We start from the raw sequence: 22668 nt of genomic DNA, 5'->3' as shown, positions 1-22668 counted from the left end.
ACTATTGCTCGCTATAACGGCTTTGGAGTTGTCTAAAACAGAAACTGACACACAGCTCAAATGTCATTGTGATTGGTGGAGACTGGAGAGTTTCCTGTTGCTGTTGTGTAAATTGTAAAGCAACAAGCCAGAAAACTTGGAATTCTCTCTCCCTCATACGAATTGTTCCTGAGTAACCAAGTTTCTAGCAATCAGAACTGTGTACTTGGACAGTATATTGAATGTATTGCACTCTTTCGATACAATTGATCTTTCATGTGTTTGTGGTACTGTGTTTCATGGTCTGATATTCTTCATAACTATGAAAAATTAGCTTTATACCACTCAGAATGCTCAGTGCAGCCACCTGGTGCTCCATTTGCTACAATGTAACACCTGTGTGAAATGACCCGTATTAGGTTTACTTAATTTACTCTCACAATAATTACATTCAAAATGATTCCCTTCAAATCAAGTATTTATTCAACAATGTTATAATTGTGTTCAACAAAACTGACCTTAAAATACATTGTAGTATTTAGGACAAATATTTTTTCACGGTTCAGGATATTTTGGGTAAAAAGGTGATATCAAGAGCTTCTTGTACATCTGAGCAACTGAAACCACAACCACACTCAACTGGAGAATTGAAGAAAAAAAATCAAATGGCGTGTCCTAATGGTAGGCGTGCCATTGTATGTGTACAGCTTATGCGTAGACACACATTAGTTCACGTTTGAATGATGAAAATCAGTTTTCTTTAGACTCAAAGCCATCCATTAAGATGTACATTCCCTGTATTCAGTGGTGTGATGTGTAACACTACATAATCCCTCCTCACCTAATCACAGGCTTTACAGAACACACCACCTGTACTACAGGGTCGACTAACTCATCTCCTAAACATTTTTAATTTAATAGAATATATCACAGTACACTCAGAGTTAATATAAATCATAAGTAATCATTCAACAAATTGAATATACAAAAAAAGAGAGTACATAGGGCCAGCTACAGAAGAAAAACATTGAGCATGCCTCAACAATGAGTGAAGTTCCATTACAAACCTCAAGGGCCCAAGTATATTGTAGCCAATAAGGGGGGGAGGTAGCCATTACACCAAGAGAGCCAAACCTTTTGACGAGGTAGCTAGGTGTTGGGTAAGGTCGCTACAATATCGATAACAGACTCAAATCTATACAGATGTTTTTATTCCAAACCAAGAGGTGACTGTGCAGTTTCATACATTTCAGCCTCCATTTTTTGCTGGCCTGGAAAGAAAACCCTCATCCTGTCTATCCCTGTAAGAAGGGTCATAACCAGTAAACAATTGAGCCCTTCCATCCATGTTTGGTATTCTTGGGAGTAATAGCCTGCATATTTTAGAAAGAGCTCAGTATACCGACACGCATGGTGTGTTGGAATCTCCTCAATTGCAGCATAATCTGGTAGAATGTCTAAGAACCCTAAAATTTGTAAAACAAGGGAATCACCCAAAACAACTCTGTACAAAATATGTATAGAGAAAAGCAAAACTGCAATTGACTGTAGTACACCAAAGTTCTACTGTATAATATATCAAATACCATTTACATAAAGCACAAATAACTCATTTCTAAATCAAAAGATAAAACCACCTTTTCAAGTATGTTTGGTGAAAATAAAAAATGTAAAAAGGCATGTAGGGTTAAATGCTGCAGCAGTGAGTTTTGGCAGGTTAAATTGAACAGTCACGTCAGCCCAGCTTTCCACAGCACTTGAAAATGCAAGTCTACCATCCATCTCTCAAAGAGCACATCCACACAAGTACAGTCCAACTCGGACCCAGAATATTGAGCGTTTTAAAAGGAAATCATAGCACTGAAGTAGTGAAGAAAAACTTGGAGATTGAAGAGCAGCAGTCTTGAGGTGAGTGCAGGTAGCTTACTATTAAGAGTTCATGAGACATCTGAAAAATAAAACAAAATGTTGATTAAAACAGGCACTGGGGGGAAACCGAGGATAAAAGTTAGTGTGCGTGTTTAGATTATCGTTGGAACTTACAGCTGGAGGGTCTGGCGCCATATTGTCGCATGATCTGGTCATGTGTGAACTTTACAAACGATTCATATTGTTCTGGGAAGGAACCAAAAACATCAAATTATCTATGGAATTAAAAGGATTAGACTAAGTTGTCATACCATGAGATGGCCCGTATTCATGAAGCGTCTCAGAGTAGGAGTGCTGATCTAGGATCAGGTCCCCCCCTGTCCATTTAATATTATTCATTATGATCTAATAGGCTAAACTGATCCTAGATCAGCGGTGCTCCTACTCTGAGTTGCTTTATGAATACAGGCCCATATCTGTAATAAGGAAGTCAGAGTCAGCATACCCGCCAGCTTAGTGTTCAGGATCTGTTCATACTCTTCACGGATGGTCTCCTCGTGGTCCTTGAGGATTCGTTCACACAGAGAGCCAACCTGGCGCAATGTGAAGCAGGGCAGGTCCCTCTTCATAGAAACTCCTGGGGAAATCAACACATGACAAGGAATGAGCTTTGGTCTGACAACTGCACATACACAATCTGGTTAAAAAGAGCTAGGTCTGGTTTACTTCTGCAATTGTTGTAACATTGAGAATAAACATGCAGAGGTGAGCGTGAGTTATCTTTTCTTAAGGATTTTACTCTGTGGCTCTTCTTCCCCACACTACAAACAAGAGACAGCATAGTGAGTTAACTGTTATTCACCATTACAGTAAGTGTATTTGTAATCAGATGCTGACAGCATCTTCAGCTTGGTGAGGGATAACTGCTTAAAAACAGACCTGGTGGGGAGCTTGGTGCCATGAAACCAGGGCTTTGTCCTGGGCCATCACTTGGAGTCTGGGACTCACTCTGGTTGAAGCCCCCCTCAAGCTGCCACCTCCGCTGGTAGCGGCTGTATTCTTGCCTAAGATTATGGACAATCTGCTCTGTGGAGGGAAGAAACAGAAAAAGTCAGCTTATCGTGGTTGGCTTATACTGGAAAGGGTGTTTCCTCAGGCAACAGCCCAGGCCTCACATTTATATTGGGTGTGACGATGCATGAAACATGGTCACATATCCATGCACCCAATCAACCCAACAAACACATTTTCAACTTGGTACCTGGATGGATGTATTTCCTAGCCTGGTGTGATCATCAACTTGATGCTACACTGTTATACAGTATAATAATGTTTGTTACAATCAGGGCTGGGTTCATTCTGGCCAACTACAGAGTTGAGTGGGTAACATTAGCTAGCTATATGCCAAGTTAGAACATCATCATGTTAGTCTTGCTTCAATGTTAGGCCTACTAACTACAACCTGTAAATCAGGTTCATTATTAGATAGATAACGTTAGCTGGCTAGACAGCCTGCTGAATGACAATGTCTGATCCCATATTTTACTATTCGCTACTTTCAGCCACTGGCACTAGCTAGCTAGCTAGCTAGCTACAATGGCCACCATCTAACGTTAGCTCATTTTTTACATTCTTCAGGCAAACAAGTAACCTGGGGTAAGTCTATGTTCTCCTCCACAAGTTGATTGGGGAGACATCGAACTGTCACCGGTATCAGAAAGCAGGTTACACCGCTTTGGCGACAGGGTGACCGGGGTCCCTGGCAGAGGGTTGCACCTCCGCCGTTTTGGAGATTGAGGGCTGTGAAGGGCCTCAAACTCCATTGAACGCTTCAAAGTAGCTCCGCACGCCATGCTACCTAACTTAGTTCAGAAAACAATGTTTTTTCGGTCAGCCAAAATTCCGGATAGCTGCTAATAACGAGTAGATGAAGGTTATCAGTTTGTCCGTCTTGTGCTTTCTTATTTCTTGCCGGTGTCTGGGAAGTCACTTGTTCGCTAACACAGGCTTCGGCTAAATAAAAACGTCCAAGCGGCGTCTTCTTCCCTCGAGTTTTATGGAGGATGTCACACCTTTCCTTGCCTTTACCGCCACCTACTGGACTGGGTTGAGAACAGTCTGTGGTTGAGATAGGAAAGAGGGCGAGTGAAGTTGGTTTCGTTCCTTTATACCTAGCTATCTGACCGACCTACTAAGTCATATCTTATCAATCGAAACTAATTTTATTGTAATAACCACTATCAGCGTTGAAAACCGGGGATTAAAATGTGTAACAGTAGTTCAACGTTAGCTAGCTAGCTAATAGGTGAGTAGAGCTAGTTTAGTAGCTAGCTAAGTTAGTTAGCTAATAAACAATGAGATATGCTAGCATTACCTACCTCATTGGTCAGGTCGCATAGCTAAAGTGAATAGACTGCCCGAGTTAATCATGAAATGATTGACTTACATTTTACATTTACGTCATTTAGCAGACGCTCTTATCCAGAGCGACTTACAAATTGGACTTGCAGTTATTAACTTCAGTTACTCATTATTGCACTTTCCAGGTACAAAGTAGTGTTTGCGTAAATTTACTGATGTTCAACTCAGCAAAACACAAACGGTTCCGTTTGGTAGTTAGGTCTACTTTATTTTCTAGAGAAATAAAGGCACGACAAACTGTTGTAGGTAGCTAACGTTACAATGCAATGCCATGTATCATAACCGAGGTACACTCAACTGGTTCATAATCATATATCATATGCAGCAGACATATGGTGAGCAATATATTTGGAACATCAATTCACATTAAAATCGCAATACATATAGAATTGTGAGAATCGCAATACATATCATATCGGTACCTAAGTATCGTGATAATATCATATCGTGAGGTCCCTGGCAATTCCCAGCCCTAGAGGAGAGGGGGATGAGGAGGGAGGAAGAGTGCATATTGGTGCTTCAAGTAAGAACAATAGATTGATAGATGTGGGAAGAGATGAGATGGAGATTACAGAGGGAAGAAGTAGGCAGCTGATTTGAATCGTGATTTGGAAGAGGATGGGGAATTAGTATGACTCTATGATGCTATCTGCTATATGTTCTGTATGTGTGTGTGTGCTTGCTTATGTCTGGACATTAATGGTAGTTGTAGGTATGTCAATATTAATAGAGGCATATTTAAGTGTGAATATCTGTCTTTACATGTACCCTCTCCTCTGTCCCACCCCCGTTGCAGGAGAGTGTGTTAGCTAGGCCTAAGAACATTAAGACCACCTTCCTAATAATTAGTTGCAAAAATATAAACGCAACATTCAACAATTTCAAAGATTTTACTGAGTTACAGTTCATAAGAGGAAATCAGTCAATTTAAATAAATAAATTAGGCCCTAATCTATGGATTTCACATGACTGGGAATACAGATATGCATCTGTTGTCACAGATACCTTAAAAAAAATGGGCCTCACAATGGGCCTCAGGATCTCATCACAGTATTTTTGTGCATTCAAATTTCCAATCGATAAAATGCTATTGTGTTCGTTGTCCGTAGCTTATGTCTGCCCATACCATAACCCCACCGCCACCATGGGGCACTCTGTTCACAATGTTGACATCAGCAAACCGCTTTCCCACACAACGCCGTACACATGGTCTGCGGTTGTGAGGCCGGTTGGACGTACTGGCAAATTCTCTAAAACGACATTGGAGGCGGCTGAACATTCGATTCTCTGGCAACAGCTCTGGTGGACATTCCTGCAGTCAGCATCCCAATTGCACGCTCCCTCAAAACTTGAGACATCTGTGGCATTGTGTTGTGTGACAGAACTGCACATTTGAGTGGCCTTTTATTGTCCCCAGCACAAGGTGCTCCTGTGTAATGATCATGCTGTTTAATCAGCTTCTTGATATGCCACACCTGTCAGGTGGATAGATTATCTTGGTAAAGGAGAAATGCTCACTAACAGGGATGTAAATAAGTTTGCACTAAATTGGAGAGAAATAAGCTTTTTGTGCATATGGAAAATGTCTGGGATCTTTTATTTCAGCTCATGAAACATGGGACCAACATTTTACATGTTGCGTTTATATTTTTGTTCAGTCTGTATATGTGTGTATGTTAATGTAGCTGTGTGTATTCATGTTTAATATGTGTCTTCTGTCTGTGCCACCCCAGTAGCAGACAAGCATTATAGCCTGCTGTATGTGTTAATGTACCTGTGTGTATTCATGTGTAATGTGTGCCCTCCTCTCTGTGCCACCCCAGTAGCGAGCGAGCATGTGGAGTCACTACCAGAGCACCTCACGGCAGAGACCCGGGGTGGCAGGGGGGTGAGGGTATGCCAGGACCTGGCTTCGCTACCCGCTGAACTCATCACCCAGATAGGTACACACACATATAGTCCCCTGTAGCTCAGTTGGTAGAGCATGGCACTTGCAACGCCAGGGTTGTGGGTTCGTTTCCCACGGGGGGTCAGTATGAAAATGTATGCACTCACTAACTGTAAGTCGCTCTGGATAAGAGCGTCTGCTAAATGACTAAAATGTAAATGTAGTGTCTTCAAAATATGGCTCTGAACTAGTTAGTTATTTAGTGATGCATTTGTAACAAAGCATGATTTTTATTTGTCATATTTTGAATCTAATACCAGGTGACAAAGTAAAGTCATCATGGTAGGACGGGGAAGGAGCAACGTTCTATTACCATGTTCAGAGGACCATGTCAACACCCTGCAGGGCAGGGGCACGGTACCAGTCTGTGATCAAAATGGAAACGCAGCATCAAGGAGCAGTGTAACAGTTAATGGGGGTCATCCTCACTCTGCTCACAACAAGATGGCACAAGCAGAGACCAAGAACATTATCTATTTTTTCCTGTGTGAGCAGAACTGTGATGGTGGTCATGTATCTTCTGACTTCAACACTGCTGGCCTCCCAGAGCCACCAGAACTATGCAGGACCCAAGTTCAGTGAGCCGCCCGCTCCTAGTGTTCTACCAAAGCCACCCAGTCACTGGGTGTCACACCCTGTGGCCACTGGTGACCACCATGAAACAATGACATGCCAGTTTAAGAGCCTTCTCAAGGTCTAGTCTTAGTCTGAGATACCAGGGTTGTATTCATTAGTGCACATTTTAGCAAAGAAAATTGCTACAGAAAATGGAAACAAACATTTCTTATTGGTGAGTTCAGGTAGTTCCTCCCTGTTTGGTTCCTAGTGAATATGACTTGGCTTAAGGTTCAGTGATGATTAAGCCTACTTATTGAGTCTTGCATTATTATTCATTCTGGTGTGGAAATTGACAGAAATGATTTATACTCAATTTGGTTATTCTCAATGCTGAAAATTAATTTTTCTTGAGACTGAAACTCAACATGATTACATTCAGTTGACTGACTCACAACTGAACACATTGGCATTGGAAGTAAACTGGATAGCTTTGGCAAGATGTCTCAAAGTATATCTCATTTGAATAATCAGGTCAATTGCCAATATGCCTATATTGATGAATTATTAATTATTTTCAGGTAGAAAGAGGATGGGTGTGGCACATAAAGTACAAACCTTTCATAGAATCAAAATATACATATATATTTCAAAGATTGTACTGAGTTACAGTTCATATAAGGCAATCAGTCAATTGAAATAAATAAATTAGGCCCTAATCTATGGATTTCACGACTGGGAATACAGATATGCATCTGTTGGTCACAGATACCTTTAAAAAAAAAGTAGGGGCGTGGATCAGAAAACCAGTCAGTATCTGGTGTGACCACCATTTGCCTCATGCAGCGCCACACATCTCCTTCGCATAGAGTTGATCAGGCTGTTGGTTGTGGCCTGTGGAATGTTGTCCCACTCCTCTTCAATGGCTGTGCGAAGTTGCAGGATATTGGCGGGAACTGGAACACGCTGTTGTACACATCGATCCAGATCATCCCAAACATGCTCAATGGGTGACATGTCTGGTGAGTATGCAGGCAATGGAAGAACTGGGACATTTTCAGCTTCCAGGAATTGTGTACAGATCCTTGCGACATGGGGCAGTGCATTATCATGTTGAAACATGAGGTGATGGCGGAGGATGAAGGGCATGACAATGGGCCTCAGGATCTCGTCATGGTATCTGCCATTCTGTCATTGCACGCATGACTGTAAGTCGCTTTGGATAAAAGCGTCTGCTAAATGGCATATTATTATTATTATTATCTGTGCATTCAAATTGCCATCGATAAAATGCAATTGTGTTCGTTGTCCGTAGCTTATGCCTGCCCATACCATAACCCCACCGCCTTCATGGGGCACTCTGTTCACGATGTTGACATCAGCAAACCACTCGCACATACGACGCCATACACGTGGTCTGCAGTTGTGAGGCCGGTTGGAGGTAGCCAAATTCTCTAAAACGAAGTTGGAGGAGGCTTATGGTAGAGAAATTAACATTAAATTCTCTGGCAGCAGCTCTGGTGGACATTCTTGCAGTCAGCATGCCAATTGCATGCTCCCTCATAACTTGAGACATCTGTGGCATTGTGTTGTGTGACAAAACTGCACATTTTAGAGTGGCCTTTTATTGTCCCCAGCACAAGTTGCACCTGTGTAATTTTTTACATTTTAGTCATTTAGCAGACACTCATCCAGAGCGACTTACAGTTAGTGAGTGCATACATTTTTCATGCTGCTGATCATGCTGTTTAATCAGCTTCTTGATATGCCACACCTGTCAGGTGGATGGATTATCTTGGCAAAGGATAAATGCTCACTAACAGGGATGTAAATACATGTGTGCAAAACATTTGAGAGAAATAAGCTTTTTGTGAATACGGAACATTTCTTGGATCTTTTATTTCAGCTCATGAAACATGGGACCAACACTTTACATGTTGCGTTTATATTTTTGTTCAGTGTACTTAGAAGTGGATGGAAAGTGAGCAGAGTGCATCTCAGAGTAGGAGTGCTGATCTAGGATCAGTTTTGGCTTTAAGATTATTATACATATTGATTGTATGGACAAGCGGGACCTGATCCTAGATCAGCACTCCTACTCTGAGACGCTTGATACATATAGTGCATTCATAAAGTATTCAGACCCCTTCACTTTTTCCACATTTTATGTTACAGCCTTATTCTAAAATGGATTAAAGTGATTAAAAAGTGAAGGGTCTGAATACTTTCCGAATGCAGTATATGGCCCTAGGAGTACTGTAATAGTAAGACGTGTGTGTGTATGTACATCATGGCAGGCTCGGTTATACTTCTGTGTTTTTGGGGAGTCAGAGCAGTACTGGAATGTCAAATGATGCGGCAGCCTTGTTGTAGCACAAGTGTTTTTTGTTGTTGTTGTTGTGATGCAAGTCTGCAGACCATGCTGCCCTGACCTCTTATATGCTTACTAGCTTGGTTCCAGATCTGTTTGTGCTCTTGCCTATCCATTGTCATTGTTTGGCATGAGTGGACAAGAGAGCAGAAACTGATTGACACCCAGGTTATATTGTTACTGATTGTTGTTCTATGGAATAATGCACATACAGTTGAAGTCGGAAGTTTACATACACTTAGGTTGGAGTCATTAGAACTCGTTTTTCAACCACTCCACAAATTTCTTATTAACAAACTATAGTTTTGGCAAGTCGGTTAGGACATCTACTTTGTGCGTGACACAAGTAATTTTTCCAACAATTGTTTACAGACAGATTATTTCACTTATAATTCACTGTATCACAATTCCAGTGGGTCAGAAGTTTACATACACTAAGTTGACTGTGCCTTTAAACAGCTTGGAAAATTCCAGAAAATGATGTCATGGCTTTAGAAGCTTCTGATAGGCTAATTGACATCATTTGAGTCAATTGGAGGTGTAGCTGTGGACGTATTTCAAGGTCTACCTTCAAACTCACTGCCTCTTTGCTTGACATAATGGGAAAATCAAAAGAAATCAGCCAAGACCTCAGAAAAAACATTGTAGACCTCCACAAGTCTGGTTCATCCTTGGGAGCAATTTCCAAACGCCTGAAGGTACCACGTTCATCTGTACAAACAATAGTACGCAAGTATAAACACCATGGGACCACGCAGCCGTCATACCGCTCAGGAAGGAGACGCGTTCTGTCTCCTAGAGATGAACGTACTTTGGTGCAAAAAGTGCAAATCAATCCCAGAACAACAGCAAAGGACCTTGTGAAGATGCTGGAGGAAACCGGTACAAAAGTATCTATATCAACAGTAAAACAAGTACTATATCGACATAACCTGAAAGGCCGCTCAGCAAGGAAGAAGCCACTGCTCCAAAACCACCATAAAAAAGCCAGACTACGGTTTCCAACTGCACATGGGGACAAAGATCGTACTCTTTGGAGAAATGTCTTCTGGTCTGATGAAACAAAAATAGAACTGTTTGGCCATAATGACCATCGTTATGTTTGGAGGAAAAAGGGGAACGCTTGCAAGCCGAAGAACACCATCCCAACTGTGAAGCAGGGGGTGGCAGCATCATGCTGTGGGGGTGCTTTGCTGCAGGAGGGACTGGTGCACTTTACAAAATAGATGGCATCATGAGGAAGGAAAATTATGTGGATATATTGAAGCAACATCAGTCAGGAAGTTAAAGCTTGGTCGCAAATGGGTCTTCCAAATGGACAATGACCCCAAGCATACTTCCAAAGTTGTGGCAAAATGGCTTAAGGACAACAAAGTAAAGGTATTGGAGTGGCCTTCACAAAGCCCTGACCTCATCCTATAGAAAATGTGTGGGCAGAACTGAAAAAGAATGTGTGAGTAAGGAGGCCTACAAACCTGACTCAGTTACACCAGCTCTGTCAGGAGGAATGGGCCAAAATTCACCCAACTTATTGTGGGAAGCTTGTGGAAGGAACTTCCGACTTCAACTGTACCAAGCTTTGGCGCTTAATAGAGCATCTGATCTCAAACGGCAGAACTATTTTGCTGTAAAGTGGTGTTCTACCACAGCAATAAGTTTTTTTTTGCCGTCTGTACCGGAGTGCATTATGTAATCTTTTCACCAATTTATTAGTTTCTTCGAGTGTCATCATATATGCTTTTAGTTTACACCTCAGTAAGAATGTATGTGTATGGTTGCACATGTAGTGAACTTTAAACATTATCCCCACATGCAAAAATGCCAGCAGACTTAGTGAAACAATGTCTGAGAATGCCCACAAAACTAGATACCATTCATTTTTAAATAGGTCCTCTATTGATTTTTTTTACATTTACTGTTGAAAAGTGATATCCGATGTATAAATACAGTAAAGTACACATTAAAAGGGGGGAAAAAAATACATTGAGAAAAATCGTTTTTGTTGTTGTTGAAACAACTGCAAACGTCAAGGAGTAGGGCATTCAAGGAGTTGGTTTGATGGGGATTTGTGATGTCATCACCCCCCGCTTGGGGAACAATCAAATAAAATGTGATTGGTCACATACTCATATTTTGCAGATGTTATCGTTGGTGTAGCGAAATGCTTATGTTCCTAGCTTCAACAGTGCAGCAATAGAGGAGCAACAATGAACAAAATAGTAAATCAGGTGATAAGAGCTGAAAAGGTGACTGGAATAGGACTTTAAGCATTTATTACTCTCCAAGAAAATACAGTTGCATATACAGTAGAGCATAACTGACATATTTGGAAGGAAGATTGTTTGAGGAAAAAACAAGCACATAGAATCATACAAGCCATCATAGGAACCGTTGAGCAAAGTATGGAGCATTAACACAAAATGGATCAAGGTCCTGTTTTTATGTCATAAAACATACAGGAGGCCATGTACAAACCTTAGCCAACTTTATCAAATTTAGAAACCATTCAGAGTTGATAGTTGAGGCTACTAAAATTATTCTAGAATTCACAGAGGGCATGAAAATGATGGCTACCATAATTTATCAAATCAAACAGGACAAGCCATTGTAACATGAAAAAAATGTATGCACTCACTAACTAAGTCGCTCTGGATAAGAGTGTCTGCTAAATGACTAAAATAAAATGTAACATGGGCCTGTCTATCGCTGAACAAATCTTCAAAAATGTTGGTAGAAAATTAACTGTGCTACTGTAGTGGCTCATGGCTCTTTCACAGGCCAGGGGTGTATTCACTAGCAAACAAATAGAACCAAATTAAACAGTTTGCTGCAAAACGTTTTCCGTTTGGTGTAAACATTTTGGACTAATGATTACACCCCCCAGGTAACTTACACTCCAAGCATCCCAACTGGAAGCTGGTGCCTAATGTACTTGACAGGAAAGTGACGGTAAAGATTTTAGCGACAGGGGCAGGGATTCTATCCGATTGCCCCTTTTCAAGGCAATGTTCCCGCATTCACGGTAAACAATGATCGGATTGAATCCCGGGACTTGATCTTGGCCTATACAGTACTTCTAGCCCTGGGTCTCCTGAAAGGCATAACACTTATACACTGAGTGCACAAAACATTAGGAACACCTGCTCTTTCCATGAGACTGACCAGGTGAATGCTATGATCCCTTATTGATGTCACCTGTTATATCCACTTCAATCAGTGTAGATGAAGGGGAGGAGACAGGTTAAAATAAGGATTTTTAAGCCTCAAGATAATTGAGACATGGATTGAGTATGTGTGCCATTCAGCGGATGAAGACTTAAGTGCCTTTGAACGGGATATGGTAGCAGGTGCCAGGCGCACCAGTTTGAATGTATCAAGAACTGCAATGCTGCTGGGTTTTTCACACTCAACTGTTTCCTGTGTGTATCAAGAATGGTCCACCACCCAAAGGACATCCAGCCAACTTGACACAACTGTGGGAAGCATTGGAGTCAACATTGGCCAGCAACACTTGACACCTTGTAGAGTCCATGCCCTGACGAATTGAGGCTGTTCTGAGGGCAAAAGGGGGGAGGGGGTGCAACTCAATATTAGGAAGCTATTCCTAATGTTTCGTACACTCAGTATATGATATAATGACTAGAAACAGAGGGTGTGTAAATATTTCTGGGACTGATTTAAACAGAAGGATATAGTGTTTCTCTTTTGTCATCCTTTTTTTAAACAAAGCAAAAAAACTACAAAGGACGATCATTTTCACAAACAAACCAACCAATGACCGTTCCATGAACATTCAATTATCCAGCAAGCCATTATGGACACGACTACAGTAAAAAGGATCCAACAAACATGTTTTAGTGTCCCCCTGACTTGCGCCCAGTCCAGGACCTGGAGCGAGAGCGGGACCGTGAGCGAGAACGCGAGCGGGACGGGGAGCGCATACGAGACGACGCCTCGTCCTGAGGCTCATAGCCACCGGGTGCTGGGTGGAAGTCGCCATCTTGTGGGCTTAGGGACTTCGAGCGGGAACGAGACTTTCCTCTGGACTCCCTCTGGGCCCTGGGCCTAGAGTGAGAAGGGGAGCGGGATTGACTGTGAGGGGAATGCCCAGGGGGGGGTCGTCGGTGGTCACGTGGGTGGGGTCTGTGCCTGTGTGAAGAACAAACCATTGGATTATTACACTGAACAAAAATATAAACGCAACATGCAACAATTTCAAAGATTTTACTGAGTTACAGTTCATATAAGGAAATCAGTCAATTGAAATAAAGTCATTAGGCCCTAATCTATGGATTTCACATGACTGGGAATACAGACATGCATATGTTGGTCACAGGTACCTTAAAAAAAAAGTAGGGGCGTGGATCAGAAAACCAGTCAGTATCTGGTGGGACTACCATGTGCCTCATGCAGCGCGACACATTTCCATCGCATAGAGTTGATCAGGCTGTTGATTGTGGCCTGTGGAATGTCCCACTCCTCTTCAATGGCTGTGCAAAGTTGCAGGATATTGGAGAGAACTGGAACACGCGGTCATATAAGTCGATCCAGAGCATCCCAAACATGCTCAATGGGTGACATATGCAGGCCATGGAAGAACTGGGACATTTTCAGCTTCCAGGAATTGTATACTGATGCTTGCAAAATGGGGTTGTGCATTATGTGGAAATATGAAGTGATGGCGGCGGATGAATGGCACGACAATGGGCTTCAGGATCTTGTCACAGTATCTATGTAAATTGAAATTGCCATCGATAAAATGCAATTGTGCTCATTGTCCGTAGCTTATGCCTGCCCATACCATAACCTCACTCTGTTCACAACGTTGACATCAGCAAACCGTACACCCACTCGACGCCATACACGCTGTCTGCCATCTGCCCGGTACAGTTGAAACCAGGATTAATCCGTGAAGAGCACACTTCACCAGTGTGCCAGTGGCCATTGAAGGTGAGCATTCGCCCACTGAAGTCTGTTACGACTCCGAACTGCAGTCAGGTCAAGACCCTGGTGAGGACGTCGAGCACGCAGATGAGCTTCCCTGAGACGGTTTCTGACATTTTGTGCAGAAATTCTTGGGTTGCGCAAACCCACAGTTTCATCAGCTGTCCGGGTGGCTGGTCTCAGACGATCCCGCAGGTGAAGAAGCCGGATGTGGAGGTCCTGGGCTGGCGTGGTTACACGTGGTCTGCAGTTGTGAGGCCGGTTGGAAGTTCTGCCAAATTCTCTAAAACAACATTGGAGGCGGCTTATGGTAGAGAAATCAACATTCCATTTTCCGGCAACAGCTCGTGGACATTCCTGCAGTCAGCCTGCCAATTTCACGCTTCCTCAAAACATCAGACATCTGTGGCATTGTGTTGTGTGACAAAACTACACATTTTAGAGTGGCCTTTTATTGTCTCCAGCACAAGGTGCACCTGTGTAATGATCATGCTGTTTACTCAGTTTCTTGATATGCCACACCTGTCAGGTGGATGGATTATCTTGGCAATGGACAAATGCTCACTAACAAGGATGTAAACGAATTTGTGGACAACATTTGAGAGAAATAATATTTTTGTGCGTATAGAAAATGTCTTGGATCTTTTATTTCAGCTCATGAAACACGGGACCAACACTTTACATTTTGCGTTTATATTTTTGTCCAGTGTATAATCCCTTCCACTGATGGAGGACAGCAAAAGTGACAGAAGATCACAGCCATCTAATGATTAGTAAGTTTATAGAAGGTGCCCAGAATGTGTTTCATTGTCAGGGGTTCAGCTGTTCAAGAGACAAATTATTGACTGCGTGCAGTTTGAAGGAAGTTGCTAACTAGCGTTAGTGCAATTGACGAAGTCTACGGGAACAGCTAGCATGCTAACTGTTCTTGTAGACTTCCAGTCATTGCGCTAACACTCGTTAGCATTGGCTCGCGAAAATACCTCGTACTTCCTTCATACTGGACACAGAGATATATTTTTTTTTATCTTTGAGTTCATTGGACTCTGGGGAAGTAGATAAAGGGCTTAATTGCCATAATCCCAGTGTCAAGGACCCACCTGTCATTTTCCGGACTCCTGCTTCTTCCTCTACCGCCGTACATCCTTCCACGGGAGCTAGGTAACAAAACATCAATCAGAATGTAATCAATAGACTGTGACATTTTGTATAAGCTTTACAATCTTATTTGAAGCACGCTAGCTGGAGAACACTGGAAAGGCCCTTACTCTCTGGGACTCTCAGAGCGTCTGGGCCGGCGATCGTAGGATGGGCTGCGTGACCTGCGTCTTTGGTAGCTACGGCTGCGAGAGCGCCTACGACGGCTGTCCCGATCATAATCCCGATCATCATGCCGCGAAGAGCTGCGCGAAGATCCCCCCTCCTTCCCTTTCATCTGATTGGGTGCTGTGATGTAAAAAAGGGTTTGGGAGAAGAGAGAAAAACCCACCAAGCAAACATACAGTACATAGTGGTTTAGCTTTCCTTAAAGGTATCGCAGTTGTACCACATGAGATAGAAAACACATGCATTTGAATGTACAGCTGAAAGTAACATCAATAAATCGCAAACAAGAAATTGTGCTTGATACTGTACATTGTTACTTCATGAAACACAGGAAATTTGTGAAACTGCCTTACTCTTTCGGTCTCCCTGCGCAAACTGGATTTCAATCTGTCGGCCACACACCCACTTCCTGTCCAGGTTGTGAAGAGCATCTTCTGCGTCGCGCACATCTTCAAACTTGCTGAGCTGTTAAGGTTCTTACCTGTGGTCTTATGTGGTTACATTCTTTTCAGCAATACTGTTGTAATACAATGCGTCTTCTGCCACTTAATCGAAGAGGAAGCCATATTGGCTGACAGTATAAAGCAAAGCTTAGGTTCTGGAACAGATTTGTTATGAGAATGTTGGGTTCTTCTCAAGATTGAAGATGAGGCAAACATGTTTCAATAATATGTCTCTTATTTGATGGCTTGCACTGAGGAATCAATACTGCTTCAGTTTCAAATGATATTATCGAATGCAAAATATATTGATAAGAGTAACAATTTCTTAGTTCAATTAAGAATCAAATTTTCACATTGGCAATGTATTGATTGATTTTCATGTAATATTTGTTGATTCATTTTTTTTGTGAGGATACAAAATAATTCAGGTTTGTTACCTTAAACATGCTTGACTTTGACTTTCATCTTGATCTTTAAGCTCTTTAACCGCCTCCCAGAAGAACTTGGGTTTCCTGCTTGTCTTTGCCCTTTAATCTCTTCCCTTTTCCTCTTTCTTTTGACGACATATCCAAGCCTCGACTCCGTCCCCTCTGTCTCTTCAAGCTTTAAATTCTCTTTCTTTTTCAACCTTTCCCTCTCTCTGTTTCTTGTCATCCTGGCCGTCTTTTGCTGCTTGTCTTTAGATCTACTCTACACCGGACATTCTTACTCTTTCTCTTTCTCCAGGCTCCACAACAACTGGATGCCTTTACATTTTCTGGGGCAACAACAGAGAAATGTAAGTTAGATATTCAAAAGTACTTCAGTGTGTACATACATACAGAATGCAAAGTCACAGCAATCAATCACACAACCAAGCCTTACTGCTTAAGACATTTTCTGAGAGAAAGCATGTTATCATTTTATAACATTCAAAATTAAGCAAATGATACAGAAAATACAGATTTCATAATTCTCACTTTAGAAGGGAAAGGATATTGAATATATGCAAATCCTCTTGGTCGGCGTGAATAGAAGTCAAGTGGGATGTAGACATCTACTACTGGCCCATAACGACCAAACTCACGGCGCAAATCCTCAGGCCTGAATACCGTAAAGGATAGAGATTTCACTTCAATGACCAGGAGGAAAAGCCTAAAGTACCAGAATAAAGTGGCACCACCAATGGAGCCACTGACAGACCGGTGGTTCTGTTGGGCAATATGAAGATGCCACTTCTTTGCATGAAAACTGACACAATTGAAACTTTAAGTCTATGCATAACTTACATATTCTGAAATGTACCTTACTTCCATGAATGGATAATTGAAAAAGCACCCGTGTGTGTAGGCCTATGTAGTGTTGTCCTTGCAAAGAAAATACCTTATTGTTTGTTACCTACTAGATAGGCCAACTAACATTTCACGGGTGGGGGGGGTCATATTGTTTGGGCATTTATATTAGAACTTCCTTAAATTATGTAGGGTAATGTTCACAACAAAGCAGTTTTTAAACGACCGGGAGCTATAGCTAACGTTAGCTAGCTTGTTAGGACGATTGAAACAGAAGTTTGTCCAAATGTCCATGGTTAGTAATTTTCTTGGTTTAAGATTTGAGTTTAGCCATCTCTGGTGGTCTACCTTGCCCGACTGTAAGGTCAAGCCACAGAAGTCTTTGGTCAGGCCGAAACGCGTGGCTAGCAGACTAGCAATGGCCTAACGACGTTAGCTAACGTTAGCTTGGGATGTCGAATTCTGACCTTATTTGACTGCAAGGAACTGGGGGGGGATTTGTTCAAATATGGACTCACCTGGATTCATCGGAAATGTTTCTGATGAAAAGAGATGTATTTGGAGGTCTCAAATATCTGGCCATGCTAAAAAATATTCAGCAAGAACGCAGCTTTACATCAAATATTTTCGCTCTCTGTTTTGGGCTTAGCAGAAAAGTATTTCTGGCATTACGTGCAACTACGTGGAAAAATAAATGCGCAGGCGCATACTCTACTTCGCGGATTCGTGACAGCACGAAAATAAACTTAGCGCCATCTACTGATATGGTGCGTTATCACACCATGCAGAGGAAGCGTGACGTATAAAGAATGGAACTCTCAGGCGAAACACAAATTGGTGGTTATGTTACTAATCCGACTATTACATAGGCTACCTATCATTATGATGTAAACTCCATGTAGTTATGACATACTAGCCTTTGAAAATTGTCAGAAAATCTAGAATCATTAACTGGCTGCATTTTACCATTGCTACCTTTTTCTCCATTATCAAATCAAATCAAATTTGTAGTAAGGAATGGAATTTAAGAATATATACATATATGGACAAGCAATGACAGAGCGGCATGGACTAAGATACAGTAGAATATTATAGAATACAGTATATACATATGAGATGAGAAGTGCAAGATATGTCAACATTATTAAAGTGACTAGTGTTCCATTTCTTAAGTGGCCAGTGATTTCAATAGGCAGCAGCAGCCTCTAATGTCATTATCCTTTGAGTTTTATTTTTGTTTTTTTATCTTAGGCATTTTAAACATTGATCGATCAACAGCTCTCATGGATCAAAGAAGACTATTGAAAAGTGTAAAAAGTGGTTTGACTCAGCCTTTTTGTGAGCTCCCCATGGAGTTCCCTCCTCTCCCCTTAGCTGCTTGGGGGACCTTGGAGGACCTTGTCTCATACTCAGATGGCTCAGAGGAGCCCAACCCAAAGCTCAAGTGTGGACACATCATGGCCCTTCGCTGTATACCCCACGATCAAAGACATCAATAGCCAAGAGAGACTTCCTCTATAGAAATACCCTTCTGGCACTATAGTTAAGAAGGGATCCATGCGCAGAGCCAGATCTGCCCAGTCACTGGGGTCACAGTGCTCCCAACAGACCCTATCTCTGCCACCACATAAGCCTGACTGTGCCAGAGGAGACCCCCCAGGAGGAGAGGGCTGAGATGGCTGCCTCCAAACCAAAGAAGGCCTTTCTGTGGAAGGCTGTGATGGTACCTCAGGAGGAAAAGGCCTGCCTCCTCCTCTCAGAGAAAAGCTGAAGTGCAGCATCAGAAGATACATTGGCCACAGTTGAATAACAGTCATCAGGTTGCATCCCCAAATTATACCGTGTTCCCTATATATCACTGAACTCAGTGGCGATTTTAGCATGTAAATCTTGGTGTGGCAAACAAAAAAAAAATGTTTTAGATGCATGCCAGCAAAGCCACTACACAACACAACACTAAACAATACATTAATTGCACTATAACGGTGACAAACGGTGCCCACAAACTGTTAGGGCCTACATCTGTCCCAACAGCAGAGCTTTCTTTTCAGCACTATGGAGTGAATCCTTACCACCACTACACCTGGCTATCAGCGGAGCCTTGTCTAGCAGCGAAACAGTTAATTCAGCCTCATTTACTGCCTTAAAAAAAAAAAGGTTGATATGGCTGACTTGCTTAAACAAATGTGGTTTCTACTGACAATTGAGATGTTCAAACTATGGCATAAGGGAATGATGAGCGGATAAGAGGCAATCCGTAATTTCGATTAAGACCTTAATGAGCGAGCTAAGACGGACGTAGTCAATATAACTATTTGTTCAGCACTTTTGAAATGTACAGCGACAGAATTCAGGACATGGGCCGTTCTTACAGTATTCTCCCTGTACACCAAGTCAGAACCACAGGATAAATAAAGGGGGCATAAAAGCAGACAATGAAAGCTCTTACAATATTTGATGATGACATTTCTCTAAAACAGGCTATAGGCTACATGTGCACCACCAAGTCAGAACAGTAGGCTAAGTTATGAGGGGGACAGGGACCCAATTATTAGGGTGAGGCACATGGGCTACTAACAGCTTAATACACAACATACACTTAGTATTACTTTCTTAGCTACAATATATATATACATATCTCCCTGGCATATTACATCATTAATGCAGCAGCATATAATACATTTTTGGACTCACCTTGTGCTGTGTTCACTTGAACAGGAAGGTGGCACGGCGGTCCAAATTTTGTCATGACATTTTGTCTTCAAAGTCTGGTATTGTCAGGATTGATGGTGCTTTCAAGACAACTGGGAACTCTGAAAAAAAACAAGCTTGAATCATGACGTCAGTGATCTTCAGGTTGGAGCTCTAGAAAGAGGCCTGAGTTTCCAACTTGGAATTCCGAGTTGGATGACTGTTCAAAACGTATTTTCCCAGTCGGAGCTCATTTTTTTCAGAGTTACCAGTCATCTTGAACTGAAGTCTGAGATTTCCCAGTTCCAAGTTTCCAGTTGTTTTGAATGCGGCAGAAGTCATGCTGGATTGACAGCATGGCTAATGTTTTCAACCTTTTCTGGCCCATGGTGTTGCGTGTGAATGTTTATCCTTTTAAGATTGGAAAAGAGACCTTTAAACCCAGACTTGGACCACATACCCTCTCCACCGAATAACAGGAAGGGGAAGCAAAATAGTGATTGCTTTGCAACGCCTGATTCCTCCCAAACCACTCATTGTTGAATTTGCGATTTCCAACTTGTTGCGTAATGTTTAAGTCCAAGAGCACCGATACGGTTTATCTATAATTTCTCTTCAAATGACAAGGATTGAAAAGGATTTGCCAGTAGATTGTCAATGTGATTCACGATGATGACTGCTTGTCTAGTTTACTAGCTAAGATTTTGAAAGTATGATGTTGATATGATCAGTCCAATCAAAGCTACGGTAGATATAACGTGATTTGACGTCATTTTATCTGTGGCCAATGACCTTGAGACTTCTTGGATGGGCACTTCTAATGTAAATCTATGGCAGCACGCACTGAGGCTTGAATTTTCTAGCTCTCCCTGTAGATTATGCAGCGATGTAGTGTCCCCATGAGAGACAGAACACTGAGCCAATCACGGCGCAACTAGAGAAGATTACCAACCAATACGCTCCGTATTTTCCGCTCGCTGCCCATTCACCACAGAAAGTACAGAGCTATGCTGAAACACCTGCATTTTGGAGCTGCCTTCCTCAAGAAAGCAAAAAGAGGCCATGTTTCTATGCGGCTTTATTAACTCAATATGTATATATTTTTTTTTATTGTTTGCAAACTGATATGTGACATGTATTAATGCCAAAATAACATGCAAAACAGGCAACAACAAAAAAAACACGTGCGGCTCAAAATGACGGGTCGACACTGACTGAACGATTAGTTACCGGAGTGTAACTCCAGTTCTATGAGTGGAGCGGAGCCCCATAGGGGAGCTCTGCTCCTATTGGTTTACCCACTGCCCTAAGGCAGCATCAGCCTGAGACAAAATTATGCACACACCTGCAGCCAATAGGAGTACAGGTGTCCCTATAAGAGGGGATGCCTCCCCTCAATCAGCCTCCCGAGATATTTATCTTCAGCGAGACTAGAGAGGGTCGGCAGGGCCTTAAGTCCTATGGGGCTCCGCTCCACTCATAGAACTGGAGTTACACTCCGGTAACTAATCGTTCTATATCGTGGAGCTCCGCCCCATAGGGGAGCTCAGCTCGTATTGGTTTAAGGCGGAGCGTAGCGCTCCAAAATGTACTCCCTGCCGAGCCCAACACTTCCCATCAAAATGAAAAGGTCAGGCCTAGCAATGGCTGCAACCAATTCCCGCAGTACTGTAACCATTGTACCCATACAGGCGTCACAATATACCGCGTCATCGGTTAAAGACCCGCCCCACCTAGTCCAATGGCAACACCAATGACTAGTGGGCAGATCACCAGAATACAGGCCATACTAATCTGAACTAGCAGGTAGATGGTACCTCAGTATCCTGTTACAATACTACCAACCACTAATGGAATGACACAAAGTGTCACTCTACATTGTGTACACGGTAGGCCGCCTCACTCAATCAATGGAACCCCAGAGATTAGTGGGCAGATCCCAGAACATGATTCATACTAATCTGAACAAGCAGATAGATGACGTCACATTCTGTCCAATTGTCATGACCAGTCTAATAGTATCGTAACCCAGGTTACTACTATTATCCCTCATCATCCCGCCTCACTCCAGTGAAACACTGGTGGGCAGATCAATACATGACCTCTACTGTACTGAACCTGTCAGTCAGGAGTCATGCCAAAAATATGTCCTTCTATCGGAAGCGGACCTGATAGAGACCTTGTCTCCACAGTCCTGCATTCCTCTCCTCCTAACTCAAAGTCTCCCTTCAGCCATGCTGAGTACAGACTGAGCCAAAGAGTTAGAAGACATATCCAAGAGATAGAAACTGATAAATGGAGACGGTGTTGACCATGACGCCGCTCTACATATATCCTCTACCCCTGTTCCTCTGAAAAGGGCAGTAGAAGCTGCTACTCCACGAGTGGAGTGAGCTCTGATACCCTGAGGCAACTGTCGCCCTGCTGCCTCATAAGCTGTCTCAATGCTCTCACAGAGCCAGTGAGACAGACGCTGTTTCGAAAGTGGTCTACCTAGTGCAGCCGCACCATGACACACAAACAGCTGAGGCGATGACCTAATCGCTGCTGTGCGCTCAACGTAACACGCCAAGGCGCGTACTGGGCACAGGCGATGGAGCCTTTCTTCACTCTTCTCTTTATGAGGAGGAGGAGAAAAAGCCCACAGCTCCACGGTCTGTGATCTATATGAACTCCTAATAACCTTCGGCACAAATGCCGGGTTAGGACGTAACACCGCTCTGCTCAGATCGCCATTAATGGCCAGGCAGTCGGGTCTCGTCGAAAGAGCACACAAATCACTAACACGCTTAGCCGTAGTCAAAGCGAGCAACAGCGCTGTCTTCAAAGACAGCATCTTGAGGGGTATTT

General features: G+C 42.5%; 2 protein-coding genes and 1 long non-coding RNA gene across 5 annotated transcripts; 1 reads left to right on the top strand and 2 right to left on the bottom strand.

Annotated features, from left to right (window-relative positions):
• Window positions 1-439: 439 nt before the first annotated feature.
• LOC121571856 (akirin-1) lies at window positions 440-3883 on the bottom strand. The gene is made up of 5 exons (XM_041883602.1): window positions 3500-3883; window positions 2788-2934; window positions 2354-2485; window positions 2023-2094; window positions 440-1927 (listed from the first exon to the last, which is right to left on the bottom strand). The coding sequence occupies exons 1-5, from the start codon at window positions 3699-3701 to the stop codon at window positions 1917-1919; spliced, it is 564 nt and encodes a 187-aa protein (XP_041739536.1). The 5' UTR covers window positions 3702-3883; the 3' UTR covers window positions 440-1916.
• Window positions 3884-3962: 79 nt separating this feature from the next.
• On the top strand, window positions 3963-6816 carry LOC121571858. The gene is made up of 3 exons (XR_006001771.1): window positions 3963-4153; window positions 6093-6212; window positions 6478-6816. It is a non-coding gene; the product is annotated as an uncharacterized LOC121571858 (long non-coding RNA).
• Window positions 6817-12689: 5873 nt separating this feature from the next.
• LOC121571855 (serine/arginine-rich splicing factor 10) lies at window positions 12690-17825 on the bottom strand. Of its 3 annotated transcripts, none has more exons than XM_041883598.2 (6): window positions 17646-17825; window positions 16835-16939; window positions 15767-15870; window positions 15356-15533; window positions 15188-15244; window positions 12690-13292 (listed from the first exon to the last, which is right to left on the bottom strand). In XM_041883598.2, exons 1-6 carry the CDS (start codon window positions 17708-17710, stop codon window positions 12998-13000), a joined length of 804 nt encoding a protein of 267 aa, XP_041739532.1. In that variant the 5' UTR covers window positions 17711-17825; the 3' UTR covers window positions 12690-12997. The 3 variants fall into 3 exon arrangements, with proteins under 3 accessions (XP_041739532.1, XP_041739533.1, XP_041739535.1); XM_041883599.2 differs by lacking the exon at window positions 16835-16939 and adding an exon at window positions 16273-16613 and having other exon boundaries at window positions 15767-15869; window positions 17646-17752; XM_041883601.2 differs by lacking the exon at window positions 17646-17825 and adding an exon at window positions 16273-16613 and having other exon boundaries at window positions 15767-15869; window positions 16816-16906.
• Window positions 17826-22668: the final 4843 nt, after the last annotated feature.

Source organism: Coregonus clupeaformis, chromosome 8, assembly GCF_020615455.1.
Source record: "Coregonus clupeaformis isolate EN_2021a chromosome 8, ASM2061545v1, whole genome shotgun sequence".
In the NCBI taxonomy this organism is placed as follows: Eukaryota; Metazoa; Chordata; class Actinopteri; order Salmoniformes; family Salmonidae; genus Coregonus; species Coregonus clupeaformis.
This window is presented reverse-complemented; position numbering and strand designations above follow the sequence as displayed.